The following is a 22333-nucleotide window of genomic DNA, read 5'->3' as shown; positions in this document are numbered from 1 at the left end:
AGGTTTCCAGACACCAGCCTTCTACCTTTTTTTAACCTATTCCTTTGGGGAACTTCTTCCCTTACATCATGACCTTCTCACTATTGTTCTAAAGTTGCTTTTATTGCCTCCTTCAGGATAAGGATTTCCTAGGGACAAATTATCATTGTATTTATCTCAGCATCTGTTCCCTGGATTTATGATCCCCACTCCACTTTAATATCAATTTTCATTTATTGGGCACAAAGGGGATGCAGGGAAGGAGGAATGGATTCAGAAAAAAATGAAGGCGGTGGGTTCAGCAAGGAAGGAAATTAGGCAAGAAGCATATCTCCCCATCTTCAAAGTCTTACAAAAATCACACCTCCAAGTGCTCAGGGGGTTCATAGTAAAGGACATAGGTGATGGCGAAGGGAGGGAAAATGGGGTAGAGGGAAAGGCTTGTCAAATCCAATGGCCTCTACTCTAACCTAATCCTCCTGGATCTCTCAGCTGCCTTTGACTGCTGTGAACCGCCCCCCTTCTCATTGGCCTCACTGACACTGTCCTTTTCTGATTCTCCCCCTATGTCTCTGAGTGTTCCTTCCCAGTTGATTTTGCTAATTCCTCCTCTGCCTCCCACCCTCTGACAGTGTGGGTCCCTCAATGCTTAGTTCTGGGTCCTCTTCTGTTCTCCATCTACACCCACTCCCTTGGAGAACTCACTCGCTTCCATAACTTCAACTACACAGATGATTTCCAAATCTACCTCTCCAGCTCCACCTCTCTCCTCTTCTTTTCAGGACATCTCTACCTGGATGTCCTCCCGATACCTCAAATTTAACATGTCCAAAACAGAATTCCTCATCTTCCCACTGAAACCCTATTACCATAGACAATACCACCATCCTCCCAGTCTCACAAGCCCTAACCTCGACTCATCTCGCTCATTCAAACATCAAACCGTCACCAAATCCTGTTGGTTCTACTTACACATTGTCTCTAGAATCCATCCTTCCCCTCCACCCAAACTGCTATCATGCCGATCCAACCACTTATCCTATCCCACCTTGACTACTGCATCAGACTCCTGGATGACCTCCCCGTATCCTGTCTCTCCCCTCCCCAGTCCACGCTGCCCATATCATTCTTCCAAAATAATGTCCGGTGCACATCTCACCACTCCTCAAAAACCTCTAATGCCCAACCATTTCCTCAATGAGAAACTATTTACTCTCCGCTTTTAGGCACTTAATCAGCTTCCCACCTCCTAACTTGGCTAAGCTCCCACCTCAATCCAGCCCGTACACTTGACTCCTCTAACACCAACTGTCTCACTGTATCTCAATCTCATCTCTGTCACTACTGACCCCTTGCCCACAACCTCTCTCTGTCCTGGAACTCCCTCCCCTCTCATATCCCACAAACCACCACTCTTCCCATCTTCAAATTATCTATCTAGATATTCTAATATAGAATATCTATTCTATTTATTTTATTTTGTTAATATGTTTGGTTTTGTTCTCTGTCTCCCCCTTCTAGGCTGTGAGCCCACTGTTGGGTAGGGACTGTCTCTATATGTTGCCAACTTGTACTTCCCAAGCGCTTAGTACAGTGCTCTGCACACAGTAAGCGCTCAATAAATATGATTGATTGATTGATTGATTCAAAGCCCTACTATAATCACACCCCCTCCAAGAAGCCTTCCCTGACTAATTTCACATTCCCTCCCATTATTCACTCTCCCTTCTGCATTCCTTCAGCAATTGATATTTAACCTATCCCCAGCACCACAGTATATATCTCCATATACTCTGCTGCTTCCCCTATCTGTAACTTATGATCAGGTTGTCCCACCTGGGGCTCAGAGTCTTAATCCCGACTTTACAGATGAGGTAACTGAGGCACAGAGAAGTTAAATAATGAAGTCACACAGCTGACAAGTGGCAGAGCCAGGATTTGAACCATGACCTCTGACTCCAAAGCCCGTGCTCTTTCCACTAAGCCATGCTGCTGCCATTAGTCATTAGACAACCAGCACCTTTAGGGTCTACTTACTCAGTACTGTACTCTTCCAAGCACTTAATACAGTGCTTTGAACACACTGATAGATTAAGAGAGATCCGAGGAAAGCTTTGTTTTGATTTTTACCATCCACTAAACACCCCCGACAAAGCAAAAACAAACAAAACCACCCCTCAAACCAAACTATGATTCACCCCCCATTTAGCCAAACAAATCTGCACTGCTCAGAAGAGCCCTCCTAATGTGTCTTTAGCTTTCCACTGCCTTCCGCGGTGACAAATCATTCATCCTTCAGTGCTTGCTACAATCGTCTCTGGGTCTGCTCTTCCACTGCAGTTCCTGTCTGCTGGCATCTGTGCTCTACATTAGGGTCTATTACTCACTCCCCCGCCACACCACTGTTTAATATTAGAACAGCAAATGGGTAGACTGCAAAGCTAAGAGAATTTCTTTCCTTTTTCTTCCCTTCTTCCTCCCCACCAGCCTCATAAACATCCTATAAATACCAAAGTGTCTTGCAAATGGACTAGAAAAATTAGTGTTTCAAAATTCTGGGCATTAACCAAAAAACCCAAATAATACTAATACTAATAATAATAACAACAACAAACCCCCATAGCGACACAACATTCACCGCCTGGAAGGATTAAAAAAAAACAACAATAATTGGCCTACAACCTCCTAAAATGGGAACCTGATTCCTGGCTCAGGCTGATGGTATAAAAAGATCTCTGAGCCTCCACTTCAGAAGCACTCAGTTGATCAGTCAGTTGTATTTACTGGACGCTTACTATGTACACAGTACGGTACTAAGCGCTTAGGAGAGTACCATACAACAATAAACAGACATATTCCCTGCTCACAATGAGCTTGGATCATGACCGAAGGCTGGCTACCCAATTCCTGGAGGGGCAGGAGTGGAGACAGGCACAGGCAAGACAACTGGCTCAGCGCTTTCTACATCTAAAAAATGCCGCTGGTTCAGCCGACATTTAAGTGACATTAGCAGGTCTAGACGACAGAACAGAGTTGCGTGTATTTCCGTCTCATGCAGGAGCAAATTCAACTGGTCTCGCTTATGTATTGACTTTGGCATAGGTAGCAATATCTGACCAAAATTAACAGTCAGGATTGTGTAAAGTTGGGATTAAAATGTAAAGCTGTAACAGAAATTTTGCCTTTGGTTAGCCAAGACCTCCTCCACTGCTTTGTCCCACTTTCTCTCCATAACTGCCCTTTCCAACACTGCCTTACTCCTCTTCACTCCCTGCTCTGGAGCCAGCTGCTGCCGCTGCAATTGCCTTTTCAATCAATCAATCAATTATTTTAATTGAGTGCTTACTATGTGCAGAAAACTGTACTAAGTGCTTGGGAGACTACACTATAACAGAGTTGGTAGACACTTTCCCTGTCTACAATGAGTTTACAGTCTAAAGATATTAATGTAAATAAATAAATTATGGATATGTACATAAGTGCTGTGAGGCTAATACCAGCTTTGACACTTTCCTGCAGGGTGACCTTGGGCAAGTCACTTAACTTCTTGGTGCCTCAGTTTCCACATCTGTAAAATGGAGAGCCAATATCTGGTGTCTCTCCCACTTAGAATGAGCATCCCATGTGGGATATGAATTGTGTGCGATCTGATGAACTTGTATCTACCCCATGTTTAGTACAGTGCTCAGCATATCAATCAATCAATCGTATTTATTGAGTGCATACTGTGCAGCGCACTCTACTAAGGGCTTGGGAGAGTACAAAATAACAACATAACAGACATATTCCCTGCCCGTAAGGAGCTTGCATTAAGTGCTGTGGGGTTGAGGGAGGGGGGGGATAAAGGGAGCAAATCCAAGTGCGACGGTGACAAAGAAGAGAGTGGGAGAAGAGGAAATGAGGGCTTAGTTGGCGCTTGGCGCTTGGCAATCATCAGAAATATCAGAAATATATTTCCATTTTTTCACTGGCATTTATTGAGCACTACTGCATGCAAAGAACCGGACTATGCATTTGGAGAGTACAACACAACAGAGTTGGTAGACATTTTCCCTGCTCACAATGAGCTAACAATCTAAAGGAGGAGACAGTATAAATATAAATGAATACACTATAATATATAACTTATAGATAAGTATTTCTGCTATGGAATCCCAGGCTGAGCCCCCCTTTTCCTCTGCTCCTCCTCCCCTCCCCACCCCACAGCACTTGGGTATATATGTATCTATTTATTTATTATTCTATTTATTTTATTAATGATGTGCATATATCTGTAATTCTATTCATTTATATTGATACTACTGATGCCTGTCTACTTGTTTGGTTGTGTCTCCCTGCTTCTAGACTGTGAGCCTGTTGTTGGGTAGGGATTGTCTCTATTTGCTGCCAAACTGTACTTTCCAAGCGCTTAGTGCGGTGCTCTGCACCTAGTAAGCATTCAATAAATACAATTGAATGAATGAATGAATTTGTAATTAAGGCCAAATAGTTTCTAAAAAGTGCTTGGTGCTTTCAGGTGACATCTGAATTGCCTTGCTGAGACTTTTAGGAGACAATTGGGTAGGAGTTCACTTTATATTAAGCCCAGCACAGGGGCAGAGGGAATTACACAGACACTGTTACAGAGAATCAAAGGGGCTGATTCTAGGCTCCTCTTCCATCCCTTCCTTTTTTGAAAAGGCATCTTCTTCCCTTAAACACACGCCTTGTGGGCAGGGAACATCCTTTATTCTGATGCACTCGCTCTCCCAAGCACTTAGTGCAGCGCAACGCAATCTCATTGTGGACAGAGAATGTGTCTGTTTATTGTTTTATTGTACTCTCCCAAGTGCTTAGTACAGTGCTATGCACACGGTAAGCACTCACTAAATATGACTGACTGAATGAATGAATGAATGATGGAAGGAATGCTCATTCAATGCCATTAATTCATCAGCCACTCCAGAGATTCCGTTTAGCACTGTCAGCCAAAGACCAGGCTGGACCTCCGAGGGCTGCCTTAAAAACATCCAGTGCTGAAGACTTTCAAGAGTCAGGTTTTCTCATGGGCCACGGGATAGAGAAGCAGCATGCTGTAGTGGATGGAGCCTGGAGTCAGGAAGTTGTGGGTTCTAATCCCGGCTCTGCCACTTGTCTGCTGCGTGACCTTGGGTAAGTCACTTCACTTCTCTGGGCCTCAGTTCCCTCATCTGTAAAATGGGGATTGAGTCTGTGAGGCCCTCATGGGACAAGGACTGTGTCTAACCTGATTTGCTTGTATCCACCCCAGGGCCTAGTACAGTGCCTGGCACACAGTAAGCGTTTCACAAATACCACAATTATTAATTATTACACAGTGCTCTCCCAGGGGGCTCTGGGATGGGCCTTCCACAGCTAGGTCTTTCCATTTTGGTATCCACCGGCCAGGGTTGACCTGAATATCTTCTCTAAGTTTCCATCAAAGACCCAGTTGACCTTAACCCCTATTCCTGGGCATGTGGTTTTGCTCTTGCCCTCCCAAAATATCAAAGATCGAGTGACTCATCAGCAGACCCCACTCTTGTGCCCCCCCTGCAGTAATAATAATAATGGTATTTATTAAGCACTTACTATGTGCCGAGCACTGTTCTAAGCGCTGGGATAGATACAAGGTAAGTACGTTGTCCCACGTGGGGCTCACAGTCTTAATCCCCATTTTACAGATGAGGGAACTGAGGCACAGAGAAGTGAAGCGACTTGCCCAAGGTCACACAGCTCATAAGTGGCAGAGCCAGGATTCGAATCCATGGCCTCTGACTCCCAAGCCCGGGCTCTTTCCACTGAGCCACGCTGCTTCTCTCCAAGTCTCCAGTAAGTCTCCAAGGGGCCGAGATCCTGCCAAAAGGAGGGAGAAGCAAACCCCAAGAGGTGGAATCGTTCCCTTCCCTTCATCCCGGCTCTGCCATTTGTCGGCTGGGGGACCTTAGGCAAGTCACTTACCTTCTTAGTGCCTCAGGTACCTTAACTGGAAATTGGGGATTAACACTATGAGCCCTAGACGAGACAGGGACTGTGCCCAACCTGATTAACTTGTGCTTAGTACAGTGCCTGGCACTTCAAAAGAGCTTAACAAATACAATTTTTTTAAATAAATGGCCTAAACAAGTAAAAACTCAGGATGTAGGAAACAGACCAATCAATCAATCAATCAATCGTATTTATTGAGCACTTACTGTGTGCAGAGCACTGTACTAAGCGCTTGGGAAGTACAAGTCGGCAACATATAGAGACAGTCCCTACCCAACAGTGGGCTCGCGGTCTAAAAGGGGGAGACAGAGAACAAAACCAAACATACTAACAAAATAAAATAGAATAGATATGCACAAATAAAATAAATAGAGTAATAAATATGTACAAATATATACAGGTGCTGTGGGGAAGGGAAGGAGGTAAGATGGGGGTAAGACCACTTCCAATCTTCTGAAAAATCCCACCAGATTTATTGATCCCTCCTTGAGTTTTCTCCTAGTTTATTTCTTTGATCGTAAACATGCAGCCTGCTCAATCACTCACCTCTTTGGCAGAAAAGAACACAGTCCTGAGGTTCCAAAAACCACAGACTAATTAGGCCTTTTGCCTGAGAAGGAGGCCATGAGTGATCAGGCGTATGGCCTGTAAATGGGCAAAACTGCCCATTTACTTTTTCTTCTTCAGGGATTAGAAAGAGGGCTTCGCTCAATACGCGGATCATCCATTTATCAACTTTAAAGGCCCATGGATCTGGGAAGGGGGTGAGTAATCACGCACTTTTAATTGCAGTGTTAAGTGGTCAACACGGTGACAGGTTTCAGGCCACAGACGGAGTGATAACCATCCATATGGATTGTCCTAAGGAATGCGTGGGCAGCTGTGCCTGCTCACTTAAAGATCTACAAAGACCCGGCTCTCCCTTTATCAACCTACCTACCACCATATGAAACTCCTAGACCCAGCAGCATCATCAGACTTTTACTTGTACATATCTATTCTATTTATTTTATTTTGTTAGTATGTTTGGTTTTGTTCTCTGTCTCCCCCTTTCAGACTGTGAGCCCACTGTTGGGCAGGGACTGTCTCTATATGTTGCCAATTTGTACTTTCCAAGCGCTTAGTACAGTGCTCTGCACACAGTAAGCGCTCAATAAATACGACTGATGATGATCAGACCACCACATTCTGGATGAATTTGCAGGGCATTTGACTACCAACTGTGCTGGGCTTTGTTTTTGTTTTTATGGTATTTGTTAAGAGCTTACTATGTGCCAGGCACTTTACTAAGCAATGGGGTAGAAGTGAGCTAATCAGGTTGAACACAGTCCTCGTCTCACGGAGGGCTCACAGTCTCAATTCCCATTTTACAGATGAGGTAACTGAGCCACAGAGAAGTTAAGTGGCTTGCCCAAGGTCACACAGCAGTTAAGTGGTGGAACCGGGATTAGAACTCAGGTCCTCCTGACCCCCGGGCCCACGCTCTAACCACTAATTCATGCTGCTTGTATTGTACTCCCCTAAGTGCTTAGTACAGTGCTCTGCCCACAATAAGTGCTCAATGACTTAGTGGATAGAGCACAGGCCTGGCGGTTGGAAGGACCTGGGTTCTAATCCCAGCTCCGCTGCTTGTCTGCTATATGACCTTGGGCCAGTCACTTCACTTCTCGGTGCCTCAGTTACCTCATCTGTAAAATGGGGATTGAGACTGTGAGCTCTATGCGGGACAGGGACTGTGTCCAACCTGATTTGCTTCTATCTACCCCAGCACTTAGTACAGTGCCTAGCACACAGTAAACGCTTAACAAATACCATTAAAAAAATAAAAAATAAATACTACTGAGTGACTATGATGATGCATTTCATTTCCATCACTGTCCTTGAATTCAGGGCATTTTCTTTCACAGATGGGTGAGAATGAGGCACAAAGTGGTCAGGCGACTTGCCCACGGCATTAAGGACAAAGAGAAGTGATTCTACCATTTTAGCTATTTTGGCTATGACTCTCAGAAAAGCTAGTCCAGAACCTGCTCGAAAGATACAGCTGGACTGATTCCCGGTTGTGAAAACCAGTAACTAAGACAGGCATTCAAACACGGCTGCAATCCCGTGAAGTTAATGCTTTAATTATATAATTGAATTAGAGGTCCTGCTTCTGGACAGCCAGGCCCGGAGAGAGAGCTGTCCTTTGGTTTTCCCATCATTAGAGCTAAAGGTAAGGACTGTGAATATGGGTGGGCCAACATGCTAAGCCCAAGAAGATGTCCCACTGGTATTTTGCTTGCGGGAGGACGACTTAACCATCAGGGGATCATCTCTGAGTACCAAGGAAAGTTCATTCATTCATTCATTCATTCATTCAGTCGCATTTATTGAGTGCTTACTGTGTGCAGAGCACTGTACTAAGCGCTTGGAAAGTACAATTTGGCAACAGATAGAGACAATCCCTACCCAACAGCAGGCTCACAGTCTAGAAGGGGGAGACAGGCAACAAAACAAGTAGACAGGCATCAATAGCAAACACTGCTGTCACTCATTTTTGTGTATGTATGGGCTTGTAAACACACACACACAATTTATTGATGACTGGCTGATCAAATACCAACACGAATGAGGCAAGCCCTAAAGGAGTTTGATGAGCACCCTGCAAGGACTATTGAAATCAATAATAGAAGATTCTTCAAATACATAAAATGCAGGAAGTCTGGGAGGGAATCAGCTGAGCCACTTGATTATGGAGTAAAGATATTCTCGAAGAAGGAAAGGAATTGGCTGAGAGGCTAAAGGAGTTTGTCTCACCTCAGTCTTTACCAAGGGAAGAAGTTTGTAAGGGTTTCTAAACGCACATTTCTTTTCACTATAGGCAGGTTAAATGAGCAAAACTGAATTGTGGTAAATCTACAGCATGATTTAAACCAAAATGATAAATTAGACTGAGAGAAGCAGCATGGCCTAATGGAAAGAGCAGGGACCTGCGTGTCAGAGGACCTGGGTTCTAATCCCAGCCCCATCACTTGTCTGCTGTGTGACAACAGTGCCCAGCGCTTAGAACAGTGCTTTGCACATAGTAAGCGCTTAACAAATACCATTATTATTATCTGTAAAAGGAGGATTAAATCCTCCTCCCTCCAACACAGTCTGCGAGCCCTCTGTGGAACAGGGACTGTGTCCAACCTGATTACCTTGTACCTACCTCAGCACTTAGAACAGTGACATTGTAGAACACATGGTTAAGTACTTAACAAATGCTACTAAAAATATCATTAGCATTTGAAAGTAAAGTTGTGGAACCCTGGCAAGCGTGTGCAAGCTACTGCCACAGCACTGAGTGACTGGGGGGAGAGCTCAATGGTAAAAAGGGCTGCACAGCTGACCCTAAAAATACACACTGGCAAGCCATTTTTATACTTTCAAGTGAGTAGAAACTACAATGAAGTATCAGTTAAATAAGTATTACAAAAACCATGAAAGCATGATGCCTTTCTTACCCCATATTGTGCTTTGCTAAGGAGATATATGTCTTAGTAATCAGCTCAAGTTTGTACAGGGGGGTCAGTAAGAGGGGAAAATCGTTGTTCAGAATATACAAAGGTTTTCAAAAGTCTCCTGCAAAATTCCACACCAAACATTTTTATAAAAACTGAATTATCAAGTTGGAGAGCTCGTTTTCTAATTGGCAGGAAACTGACTAAAAGAAGGGAAACAGAGGAAAGGGACAACTGGTCACTTTTCGAAGTGAAAAATGTAAACAGAGAAGTTGCCCAAGAACTGATGATGGGGCTGGTATTATTCAACAATATCATAAACGATCTGGAAAAAGGAGCACATCGTGAAGTGGCCTGTTTTGTATATTGCAATGTGCTGCCCCGTGGTAAACAATAGTTATGGCATTTGTTAAGTGCTTACAAATCCAGCGCTTAGGACAGTGCTTTGCACATAATGGCGTTTAATAAATGCCATCATTATTAAAGTGCCAGGCACTGTACTAAGCACCGGGGTGGATACAGGCAAATAGGGTTGGACACGGTCCCTGTCGCACATGTGGCTCACAGTCTCGATCCCCATTTTACAGGTGAAGTAACTGAGGACCAGGGAAGCGAAGTGACTTGCCCAAGGTCACAAAGCAATGTGGCAGAGCCGACTCCCACGACCTTGTTCGATCCACTTTACCATGCTACTTCCCTAATGATCAAGCTGTTGGGGAAAGACTGCAGGACCTCGGAAACCTGAGTGAGCAGAACTGTAATCAGAGGGAAAAAATATTCCAATTAAAACTACTTCACGATAGGCTCTGAGATAGTCACAATTCAGAAAAGAGAATCTGGAGTCAGTGTGAGCTATCCTAGAATGCCCACAAAATCCTGGGCATCACTGAGAAAGGAATGAAAAACTAAAAAAAACTATGGCCCGCATCCTGGAATACTTGCATGCAGTTTGGCTACCACCTCTAGGAAGAACTGGAAAAGTTATTGAAAAGGGCAGCCCACATGACCAGGGAGATAAAGAAGTTTCCAGATGAGGAGAGTCTGAAATGATCCGGAAAGGGGTGTTTTTGTATCACTGTTTATCCTGAATCACAGCATTTGTGGCCGGGACTTTCAAACGACTTTACAAGTTGCCTGTTCCAGAAGGCACAAACAGTACAAAAACAGCCCAAAAACTCCCGATTAGAGAGATGGCCACTGACAGTTAGCATGGATCACCTTAGGGAGCACCGGAGAGACCCCCTGCTCCCCAAACCGGTATTTGGTAAGCATTTATTATGTGCCAGGCACTGTACTGAGCACTGAGGTACAGCTAATCAGGTTGGATGGAGTCCACGTCCCACATGGGGCTCACAGTCACAAAGCTCATTTTAGGAAACTGAGCCACAGAGAAAGTGACGTGACCTGCCCAAGCGCACGCAGCAGACAAGTGGTTGAGCCGGAATTAGAACTCAGGTCCTTCTGACTCCCAGACGCATGTTATATCCACTAGGCCCTGAACTCTAGTTCATGAACTCTCATGAACTTTAGGGAAACAGCATGGCTCAGTGGAAGGAGCACAGACTTTGGAGTCAGAGGTCATGGGTTCATATCCCGGCTCTGCCAATTGTCAGCTGTGTGACTTTGGGCGAGTCACTTCACTTCTCTGAGCCTCAGTTACCTCATCTGTAAAACGGGGATGAAGACTGTGAGCCCCCTGAGGGACAACCTGATCACCTTGTAACATCCCCAGTGCTTCGAACAGTGCTTTGCACATAGTAAGCGCTTAATAAATGCCATCATTAACTTTGCCTGCCCCTCCCCAAGATTCCCCACACCTCCCAGCAGCCTCTTCTTTTCCTTCCATATTTTCTCCTTTTTACCTCTCCCCCTTTTCTAAGAATCCCCACCCTCCATAAAGTCTCCGTCAGTCTGAGGACAGGACCCCACAGTCCTGAAACCAATTCTTGTGTGGGGAGAGCAGTGAGGAACGGGGCGATGAAGGCAGGAAGTATCCTGAGGGCCCGGCCTGCTCCCCCAACACACTTGTTTTTTTCCAAAGTTTCACTCTGTGGGAAAGGCGGATGAAGAGAAAAAAAAGTCTGATCTCACTACTCAATCTTGTAACCAGCCCCAGCAATTACACGCCATGGGAGCCTTGAATAATCGGAACCATGTGATCTGAAGTCCTTGCCAAAAGTCGAACGGGTTAATATTTCTCTCATTCCCACTTGGTAGGGGGAGGGTGTCTCAAGCAAATTAGCAGGTGGGTGTTGGGCTTGAAACCGGGGTTTCTGGGTCCACACATTTGAGTGTGCTGCTGCCCCCATAAATTTTGAAAGAACTTGCCCCAGTGTCATGCATGTTACTCCCCTCCTCAAAAATCTCAGTGGCTGCCTGTCAACCTAGGCATCAAACAGAAACTCCTCACTCTCGGCTTCAAGGCTGTCCATCACCTTGCCCCCTCCCACCTCACCTCCCTTCTCTCCTTCTACAGCCCACCATGCACCCTCCACTCCTCTGCCACTAACCTCCTTACTGTACCTCATTCTTGCCTATCCCACCGTCGACCCCCGGCCCACGTCCTCCCCCTGGCCTGGAATGCCCTCCCTCCGCACATCCGTCAAGCTCGCTCTTTTCCTCCCTTCAAAGCCCTACTGAGAGCTCACCTCCTCCAAGAGGCCTTCCCAGACTGAGCCCCCTCATTCCTCTTCTCCTCCCCATCCCCCCCACCCTACCTCCTTCCCCTCCCCACACCACCTGTATATATGTTTGTATAGATTTATTACTCTATTTTACTTGTACATATTCACTATTCTATATATTTTGTTAATGATGTGCATTTAGCTTTAATTCTATTTGTTCTGCCAACTTGACACCTGTCCACATGCTTTGTTTTGTTGTCTGTCTCCCCCTTCTAGACGGTGAGCCCGTCGTTGGGTAGGGACCGTCTCTATATGTTGCCAACTTGTACTTCCCAAGTGCTTAGTACAGTGCTCTGCACACAGTAAGCGCTCAATAAATATGACTGAATGATTGAATGAATGCCCAAAAGCTGACAAGGTGAATGCAAGAAGTCGGTGATTGAGGGAGTGGTTACACACTTCTCCAAAATTAGGTGGGAAAACCCAGAGTAAAGTGACCTGATGATGATAATAATGATAATAATAGTGATAATAATAATAATAATAATAATAATAGCAGTTAAGCACTTACTATGCTTAACTAGTGCTGGGGTAGATATAAAGTAATCAGGTTTGACACAGTTCCTTTTCCCCATGGGGCTCACAGTCTTAATCCCCATTTTACAGATGAGGTAATAGCCACAGAGAAGTGAAGTGATTTGCCCAACATCACACAGCAGACAAGTAGCAGAGCCAGGATTAGAACCCAGGTCTTTCTGTTTCCTAGGCCCGTGCTCTATCCACTAGGCCATGCTGCATTTTAGTCTGTTTCCTCTCCTGCTTGAGGTATGTCAGATAAACACAGCTCAGTTGGAACCTTTAGGGCTTCCAAGACACATTAAAAAAAAAAAAAGAAATACGCATTTCTACCAATGGGAGGGGTCACATAAGGATAATAATAATAATAATAATAATGATGGCATTTATTAAGCACTTACTATGTGCAAAGCACTGGTCTAAGTGCTAGGAAGGTAGCAAGGTGATCAGGTTGTCCCACAGGGGGCTCACTGTCTTAATCCCCATTTTACAGATGAGGTAACTGAGGCACAGAGAAGTTAAATGACTTGCCCAAAGTCACACAGCTGACAATTGGTGGAGCCGGGTTTTGAACCCATGACCTCTGACTCCAAAGCCCAGGCTCTTTCCACTGAGCCACACTGTGTAGAGGAGGAAGAAAATGGGAGATGGTCCATGATCACACAATTATTGAGTTCTGTGGGCCAGCAGCTCCTACCAAGCTCTTGGCATCTGCTACCTAGACTCTGGAAAGGCCATGACCTCCCTTGCCTCTCGTTGCAGACAGAGAATGTGTTTGCTATATTGTACTTTCCCAAGCACTTAGTACATTGCTCTGCACACAGTGAGTGCTCAATAAATATGACTGACAAACACTGAGATGGAGAGTGAGACATAATGGATAACAATCAATCATATTTATTGAGCACTTGCTCTGTACAGAGCGGAGTCTTAAGTTCTTGAGAGAGTGCAATATAATAGACTTGGTAGACATGTTCCCTGCCCACAAAGTTTGTAGTCTAGAAGGAAACAGAAAATAGCAGGACCCCTCCTCCTTCTTCCAGTCACTCCTATCTTTTCCTCCTCCTCCAGTCACCCTTCTCCTTCCCTCCTTCTCTTTCCTCACGGAGCATCATTTTTCTAATCCAGAGAGGCCACAGACTGAAATTGCCAATGCATCTCACCGGACAGAATCCATTTCATTCCCCATTTTACAGACTCACTCATTGCATGGAAAAGTCATCTTAGGATATGGTTGTTTATAATTGGATTTAAACATTTTGACACGCACAACAACGGTCCTCTAGGAGACAGAGGGGAACAACAAAGAGGTTAATTAACTCATAAACAAGTCACAGAAAGCAAGAGATACAGGAAGAGAATAAGGAGCTACTAAAGATCACATTTTTGGCGAATAGCTCATTTGGACAGGATGAAGAGCTCTCAGGAAGAGAGTAGTTTGTTCAGTTGTTAAATATTCACACCAGAAAATTTTCCAGCTAGCTCTTGAGCAACAACTAATATTCTTCCACCTTCACATTTTCAGGATGAATGTGCTTCAAAAAGCAGGATGGCTTTAAGCACATCTACATATGTTCCATTAAATGGCAGGTTTGGTGACAAAGGTAATGCAGGAAATGGTTGGAGATGCAAGGTCATGAAGAGGAGACATGCATGACCAGGAAAAACTCAATCCTCAAATAAGCCAAAGTTATATTTTAAATAATCGTTTTCACCAAACCTATTACCACAGCTTCTAAGGAGCAGAACTGACTGGCCTATATTACTTTTTAAGCATTGTATTTAAGCATTCACACCTTCATAACCACCTGCTTTTTTCCTGCTATCAGTAATTTATTTTGCAGCTGTCTCTCACTTAGATTATAAACTTCATGAAGGCAGAGAACATACCTTGTAACTCCACTGTACTCTCCCAAGTTCTTAGCACAGTGCTCTGCACACAGTGGGTGCTCAGGTCAGGGACAGTGAGCTAGATTTGGGAGTCATCCACATAGAGGTGCTCTGAGGTTTATTTCTTTTCATATCTCCAGCCTGCCCTTCTGCCAGAGGTACTATGAGCAGTAAACACACAGAAGGTAGATCACAGTTGGGAGAAGAAGAAATGGGGACAGGATAAGAAAAAACCCTTCCTCCCCAGTCTCTCCTCTATGTTTATTACCTCTCGAAACGATGAGCCCAAAAGACCAAAAATGACCTCATGACTGCTTTGGTAGGAAAGAGAAGGGAAAGACAGGAGGGTAAAGGCACTCTTTCAGTACCCATATTCCATCAGATGTGCCTGGTAAAATAATGGAGTAAGAGTCTCATTTTAATATAGATTTTGAACCAAACTGCTTTCAAAAATAAAACTTAGCTAAAACTGAGCACAGGGCTCGGCACAGAGGATGCACTTATATACCACAATTATTATTATTATTATTCAGATATTGCAGAGGATGGATAAGTAATGAACAGAAAAATAAGTTGTGTTTCCAAATTTTGAAAGGAAAAATCCTCATCATCATCAATCGTATTTATTGAGCGCTTACTATGTGCAGAGCACTGTACTAAGCGCTTGGGAAGTACAAATTGGCAACATATAGAGACAGTCCCTACCCAACAGTGGGCTCACAGTCTAAAAGGGGGAGACAGAGAACAAACCAAACATACTAACAAAATAAAATAAATAGAATAGATATGTACAAATAAAATAAATAAATAAGTAAATAGAGTAATAAATATGTACAAACATACATATATCATCATATTAAAAAATGAAATGTTTCCCTCATCAGAGACCTCCCCATCACTGTCTGTAGCCACCATGACCCTAATTTCCATGGACAGTCCTGGAAGGAGTACAGTGCTCTGCACAAAGTAAGCGCTCAGTAAATACAATTGAATGAATGAATGAGAGGTCTAATTAGTATGATGAACATAATACAAGCTGGAGGTTGGCCAGGGGGAGTAAGAAGGGGACATACCCGGGTGAGATCCATGCCAAGTTTGAGCTGTGAAATGAGATGAAGAATTATGCTGCGTTGATCCTCCAGGACTCCTAAATCCTCTTCTTCATTATCTTCCGTGTCTGTTACTTCATCTTCCACTGGGATTAACTGAGGGCCTGTATCCTGAAACACAAATATCATCAAGCATCAGGACAAGCAAAAGAAAATACACTGTCAAAATTCACCTCTATGGCTGCTAATGGAGAATTTAACACTTCTGTAGGAGCCCTTTGAAGACCAGATATTTTCAGAAGGGACTGCTCTTGGGGTTGAGGTAAAGAAAGTGACTTTTACTCTCCTCTATGATTTCTTTCCTAACTTTTTGATCGCCATTTTGAAGTCTTATTAGTGAACTTTCAAAGCTCTTGAGGCACTATACTCGGTAGAAAAGACCTGTGTTTAAGGTGCCATTAAAAAAACAAAGCCGAACTACAATGAAATTATTTCCCTTAAGTAAATCCCCTTACATCAGACACCTAACAATTCATATTTCTGACATAACCAGATCCACGCTCGGTGTATAGTTACGCATTTTTTAAAAAACACAGAGGATCTATTTTGGGTCTTAAGAGAAGAGATTTATATTAACAGAAACAGATTACTTTAAAAACAAACAATGCCAAGTTTCAGCCAGGAGAAGTAGTTTATCCTTCTAGTTACTGAAGTTTAACTTTACAGTTTGGGAAGACAAACTTAAGGGCGGACCCTCTGACCCTCAGAATGTTGCTTAGCACACACCAGTATGACCACATTCCAAATGCAATGAAAATGCTTTATTCTCCCTCAGATGCAAAAGATGATGAAGAATCAAAAGTGATAGACTGAGAAAAACCACTATCACCTGAATTTGTCACACAAGGCAAAGAACCCTTCTGCTATTAAAAATGTCATGATTTTGCCTTCCCTTATAAATACCTTAAAAATTAAACAAAAAAAGCAATAAATCAATGGTATTTAGTGAGCACTTACTGTGTGTGGAGCACTGAACTAAGCGCTTGATAGATTACAAGACCCCAGCCTTGGGAGAAGTGATCTATGCCCACAAGGAGCTCACAGTCTAGAGAAATTAAACACCATGCGATCGCTCCCCTTAGATATGCATTTAATTTAAAAAGGTGAAATAATTCCTTATTTACCTATGTGTTTGGAGCTAATGATTACCAAAAAAACCCCCTCAAACCATCTCCCTTTGAGGAAGATGCATGCTACACAAAATTTGATTACAAAATTATTTAATACAAGTCATTGGTCAGAAGAGGGTGATTGAATGAATATGTTTAATAAATACACAGAGCAATTGAGATTAAGGAAGCCCAGTCAACCAAATGTATATGTCATACATTCAAACGTAATTCTTGGCAACCATAGATCAGATTGTGATCATTTCAACTCCTGGAAGATACACAGGATATCTTTACTTTCAGACACTCCACTAAATCCACACGGTTGTTCACTATTTACTGATATTCCACAGTGAGGAAAAGCAAGGCTGCTTCTTAAATCTAGATACTCACTTCAGTGACTTGGTAATGATGTGTATATAACTATAATTATATTTATTGCTATTAATGCCTGTTTACTTGTTTTGCTTTGTTGTCTGTCTCCCCACTTCTAGACTGTAAGCCCATTGTTGGGTAGGGATTGTCTCTGTTGCTGAATTGTACTCTCCAAGTGCTTAGTACAGACCTCTGCACACAGTAAGTGCTCAACAAATACGACTGAATGAATGAAAGAAAGGAGGGGCAAAATCTTATTTCACTAATTCTCAGACAGAAAAGTTCCCAATTTAAACTTGGTTGCATCTTGGTTATATCAAGGCCCAAACACCCAAATGTTCTGCATCTAACCAAGAGTTTTAGCCAATTTAAAAAGCTCTAACACAACATATGTGCACCTTATTTTCCCCATGGGTACTGTTCAACTGACCAAATTGAGGGTTCTTATTTCTGTAAGTCCTAGCACCTTGTCGATCCCCACTACAAAAATCCAAGGCCACAGAAGCATACATGCAGGAAGAAGTCTGGTTAACAGCAGTGAAAGAATCTCATGATGATGATGATATTTTTTAAGTGTTTACTGTGTGTCAAGCACCGTTCTAAGCACTGGGATAGATATAGGCTAATAAATACATAGTCCCTGTCCCATATGGGGCTCACAGTCTGAATCCCATTTTACAGATGAGGTCACTGAATAATAATAATAATAATCATGTTGGTATTTGTTAAGTGCTTACAAAGCACTGTTCTAAGCGCTGGGGGGAATACAAGGAGATGAGTTTGTCCTATGTGGGGCTTACAGTCTTAATCCCCATTAAACAGATGAGGGAACTGAAGCCCAGAGAAGTTAAATGACTTGCCCAAAGTCACACAAGAGACATGTGTCGGAGCAAGGATTAGAAACCAGGTTCTTCTGACTCTCGGGCCTGTGCTGTACCCACTAGGCCATGCCGCTTCCCTTAATTTGAACACATACAGGAAGGGAGGAGGGACACTAGAGCCTACAGTAGAGTCAGAACCCAGAGGAGAGAGATGGAGAGATGGCTCTAGAACCTCCAATAGAATCAGAAAAAGGAGCGGTAGCTCCAGAATTTACAATAGAATTAGAACCTGGAGCAGAGTGGTGGCTCTGGAACCTACAGCAAAATTAGAATTCAGAAAGGAGGGGAGCTCTAAAACAGACAATATTTAGGCTCCAGAACTGAAAAGAGAGTTAGAATTTGGGGTGGGGGGGAGGAAGAACTCCAGAACCTACAACAGAAGTTGAACCCAGAGGAGATGGGGCCCTCTGGAACCTACGGTAGAAATTGAACGCAGAAGGGAAGAGAAGGGAGGCTCCAGAACTTACAGCAGATGGTCCCAGGGCAGCTTTATCTTTCCTCCAGCTCGACCTCATCGAGACAGTGCCCAGCTGCCGACAACCTCCTTTAAAGACCAGACAGCCAGAGCCAGATTAGCAGTACTATGTTAGAAATGAGAAACAAAACTGCCCCTCTTCCTCACCGCTCCACCTTTTTTTTTATTTCAGAAAGGGTATCCTGTCGTCAATTCTCTGTGAATCTGCGGCTTCCATTTCCAGTCGGATGACGTTGACATCGGTGAGCTTAAATGTGTAAATAGCTGCCAACTGCGTAAGACGGTGCCATTCCTGTTTCCTGAAGTTTAACCAGATGAGTAGCTTCCTGTTTCGGAAGAGTCCACCCACAGCCTCCAATCCCGGGGGTAGCTAACAGTGGAACACAAGCATCCTTCTTTCAGAGAAAGAGGAAAAAGCAAAAATAAATCCAAAAAGCCCCTGGCGTTCACTACCCCAGAAAAAGCCCTTCAGAGCCTTAAAAATAAAAAAGATTACTAAATCTGCTTGTCATCAGCTGCCTTTAGCAAGCACTGATTGCTAAGGAAACAAATCATTAGTCAACTAGGACTACTGAAAGGCTTAAAAGCAGAGGATACTCACAGTATGATGCTTGTTTTTGAGAAAGAGGTTCTCTACTTCCTCTCCCCTCAAGGATGTTGTTTTCAGTTTTTCCATAAACTAGAATTGGGAAAAACGTTACTTCCCTCTCCCTGAAAACCCCTGTGATGAGCATGTTTACATACTACATAAGACTATCTGCCCTTTCCTTCTTTACTTAAAAATTAAAATCTGTCTTTGACTTCTTGAAGAGTTGTGCTCTACAGACCAATATATTTTCATCCCAACCGGACCAGGGTTTACTTCTTTATTTCAAATTCCAATTTCTTTTGATCTGAGTGTTCCCCTCCAATTGACTAGTGGTTGTTGCCAATTCAGTATAACCACTGTTAAACCAGAGCACAGTGTAGCTTAGGGCAGAAGAAATCCTCTTTTCTCTGCCAGCTTTCCATGCTCCACCCTAACCTAATTGAAGTAAAAAAAAAAAAAAAAAAGCCCAACCAGCAGCTTTCCTCTCAGTACAGTGTTTCCATCAAGCAAACTGTGTCCTAAGTCACAAGAACATATGAATAAGAATCCCATTATAGATCCAGCCAAAGGCCCACCACACTTAATATTTGACATGCAAAAGGATTTATTTATTTATACTAATGTCAATCTCCCCCTCTAGACTGTAATATCATTGTGGGCTGGGAATGTGACTATTTATTGTTATATTGTACTCTCCCAAGTGCTTTGCATTATCATCAATAGTAATTATCAAGTACTTACTGTGTTCAAAGAACTGTATTAAGCACTTGGGAGAGTAAGATAAAGCAACACACTCCCTGCCCACAACAAGTACCAGTATAGAGGGAGAGAGACAGACATTAATTTAGATAAATTACAGATGTATTCATTTGTGCTGTGGGGATGGGAGGGAAGATGAATGAAGGGAGCAAGTCAGGACGACGCAGAAGGGAGTGGGAGAAGAGGAGAGGATGGCTTGTCAGGGAAGACTTCTTGGAGGAGATGTGCCTTCAATGAGACTTTGAAATGTGGAAGAACAATTACCTGTCTGATAAGAGGAGGAAGGGTGTTCCAGACCACAGAAAGGAGTGGGTGAGAGTCGGCAGCTAGAGCTTAGTACAGTGCTCTGCACACAGTAAGCATTCAATAAATACGACTGAATGAATGAATAGTCGAGATTGAGGTACAGTGAGAAGGTTAGCATTAGAGGAATGAAGTGTGCGGGCTGGGTTGTCGTAGGAAAGTAGTGAGGTGAGGTTGGAGGGGGCAAGGGGCATACAGTAAATGTTCAATAAATACCATTGAAAGAATTGAATGAATGAATGAAAGAAAACGGATGCTTGGGAGCGCAGCTCTACTAAGAAATGGTAGTGCCCAGGAATGCTGGGGCACAGGTATGCCATGGAAAATCCCTGCTCTGCAGTATAGGGAAACACACCTTATTCCCCAAACATAGCCATAAACAAGTATGTTTACTATGAGAGGGAGATGTATGCATAAGCAAGTTCTTCTGTAAATTGGCTCTTTCCTCATCAACATCCCATTAGACAACAATTTTTCTTGAATGCCCTAGTCAACTTTGCTTGCCTTCCACCCCAGGAAGAATATCAATACATGCTGAACAAGTTGATTTCATTCATTTTAATACTTTGTTCTTTTGAAGGAGGACAGGAGGACTGAGAAGCAGCATGGTCTAGTGGGTAGAGCCCAGACCTGTGAGTCTGAAGAACATGGTTGCTATGCCCGGCTCCACCCCTTTTCTGCGGTATGACCTTGGGCAAGTCACCTCACTTCCCTGTATCTCAGCTACCTCATCTGTAAAATGGGGCTTAAGACTGTGAACCCCATTTGGGGCATGGACTGTGGTCCAACCTGATTAGCCTGTAACTACCTCAGCACTTAGAATGGTCTCTGGCACATAGCACTTAAACAAATACCATTTTTTAAAACCTGGTAAATCCGGTTTAATTAATCAATATTTCTTAAGGTCTCACTGTGTGTAGAGAATTATATTAAGTGCTTGGGAAGTAAAATACATCAGAGTTGGCAAACATGATCCCTGCCCACCAGAAGATTACAGTCTAGGGGTGCATGTTCAGTTCACCTATAACACAGGGATCATATTTCTGATTAACTTTGCCTTATGGAAACCTCAGAATACAATATCCCTGCCTTCTCTGGCATCACACACTTGAGCACGTCTATTTCTTCCAAAATCATAATTCTGTTATACCCAGATAGATAACATGCTGTTGGAAAAACATTCCCTAAATTCTGACAGTGGTCTACCCAAAATACACAGTGTAAGCACACATTGTAATAATAATAATTGTGGTATGTGTTAAGCACTTACTATGTGCCAAGCACTGTGCTAAATCCTAACATAGATACAAGATAACTGGATTGGAGACAATCCCTGTCCCACATGGGCTCAGTTATGGGACAACAGGGTATTCTTATTTACGAGATTGCATATAAGGTTCAAATTCTAAGAACCTGTAACTTCCCCTTTATCTACCCTGGGTTGCCACATTTATCAATGTTTCCTATAAAGATCAAGATGGATTTAACAGTCTCCAAGTAGATAAGCGACGGTCAATAGCTGCCCTTTATCTCCTTCAAAGATAGAACGAGATGAAGTCCAGCAGGAAAGATTTAAAAAAGAACAAGGTTTTCTGAATGGAATAAGGCATAACGGAACAGGCTCCACCAGGGGACTATTGGCTATTTCCCTTAGAAATCTTGAAAAGAAAGTTAAACCAGTCACACGAAAGAACAAAACGTGGATTCTAATTCCAGCTCTGCCAACTGTCTGCTTGGTGACCTTGGGCAAGTCACTTCACTTCTCTGTGCCTCAGTTACTTTGTAAACATGGGGATTAAGACCGTGAGCCCCATATGGGGCACTGGACTGCGTCCAACTTGAGTAGCCTGTATCTACTTCAGCACTTAGTATTAAAAATAACAATAATAATTGAAATTAGTACTAAGGGCTGGTGACATACTAGTAGACTGGAAAAATGTGTGGCCTGGGAAATACTTTGAAGCTACTTGAACACTTAGGTTAAATGATCTTGAAGCGTTTGGTGTGAAGGGGATGGACAGGATGACCTTCCATCCAAGAGTCTCTGTATAAACCTCACAAATCCCCACCATCCCAGAGGATCACTGGGGGAGAGGCAACATGAAGCAATGAGGATCACAAAGCAGTTATTACTACTAGGATCAGCTGAATTCAGTCTTGACAATAAGAGCCACAAGGCACAATTTTTGACATG

At 43.2% G+C, this 22333-nt stretch overlaps 1 protein-coding gene across 1 annotated transcript in view; it reads right to left on the bottom strand.

Annotated features, from left to right (window-relative positions):
* Positions 1–22333, bottom strand: part of OSBPL10 (oxysterol binding protein like 10) — a 246816-nt gene that overhangs the window by 32834 nt on the left and 191649 nt on the right. Inside the window, exon 8 of the mRNA XM_038761397.1 lies at positions 15613–15759. Within this exon, the coding sequence (XP_038617325.1) occupies positions 15613–15759 (147 nt within the window). The remainder of the gene's footprint in view (positions 1–15612; positions 15760–22333) is intronic.

The sequence above is a fragment of the Tachyglossus aculeatus genome, chromosome 2, assembly GCF_015852505.1.
Source record: "Tachyglossus aculeatus isolate mTacAcu1 chromosome 2, mTacAcu1.pri, whole genome shotgun sequence".
NCBI classification, from domain to species: Eukaryota; Metazoa; Chordata; class Mammalia; order Monotremata; family Tachyglossidae; genus Tachyglossus; species Tachyglossus aculeatus.
Note: the sequence above shows the minus strand (reverse complement) of the source record. Positions and strands in the feature narration are given on the sequence as shown.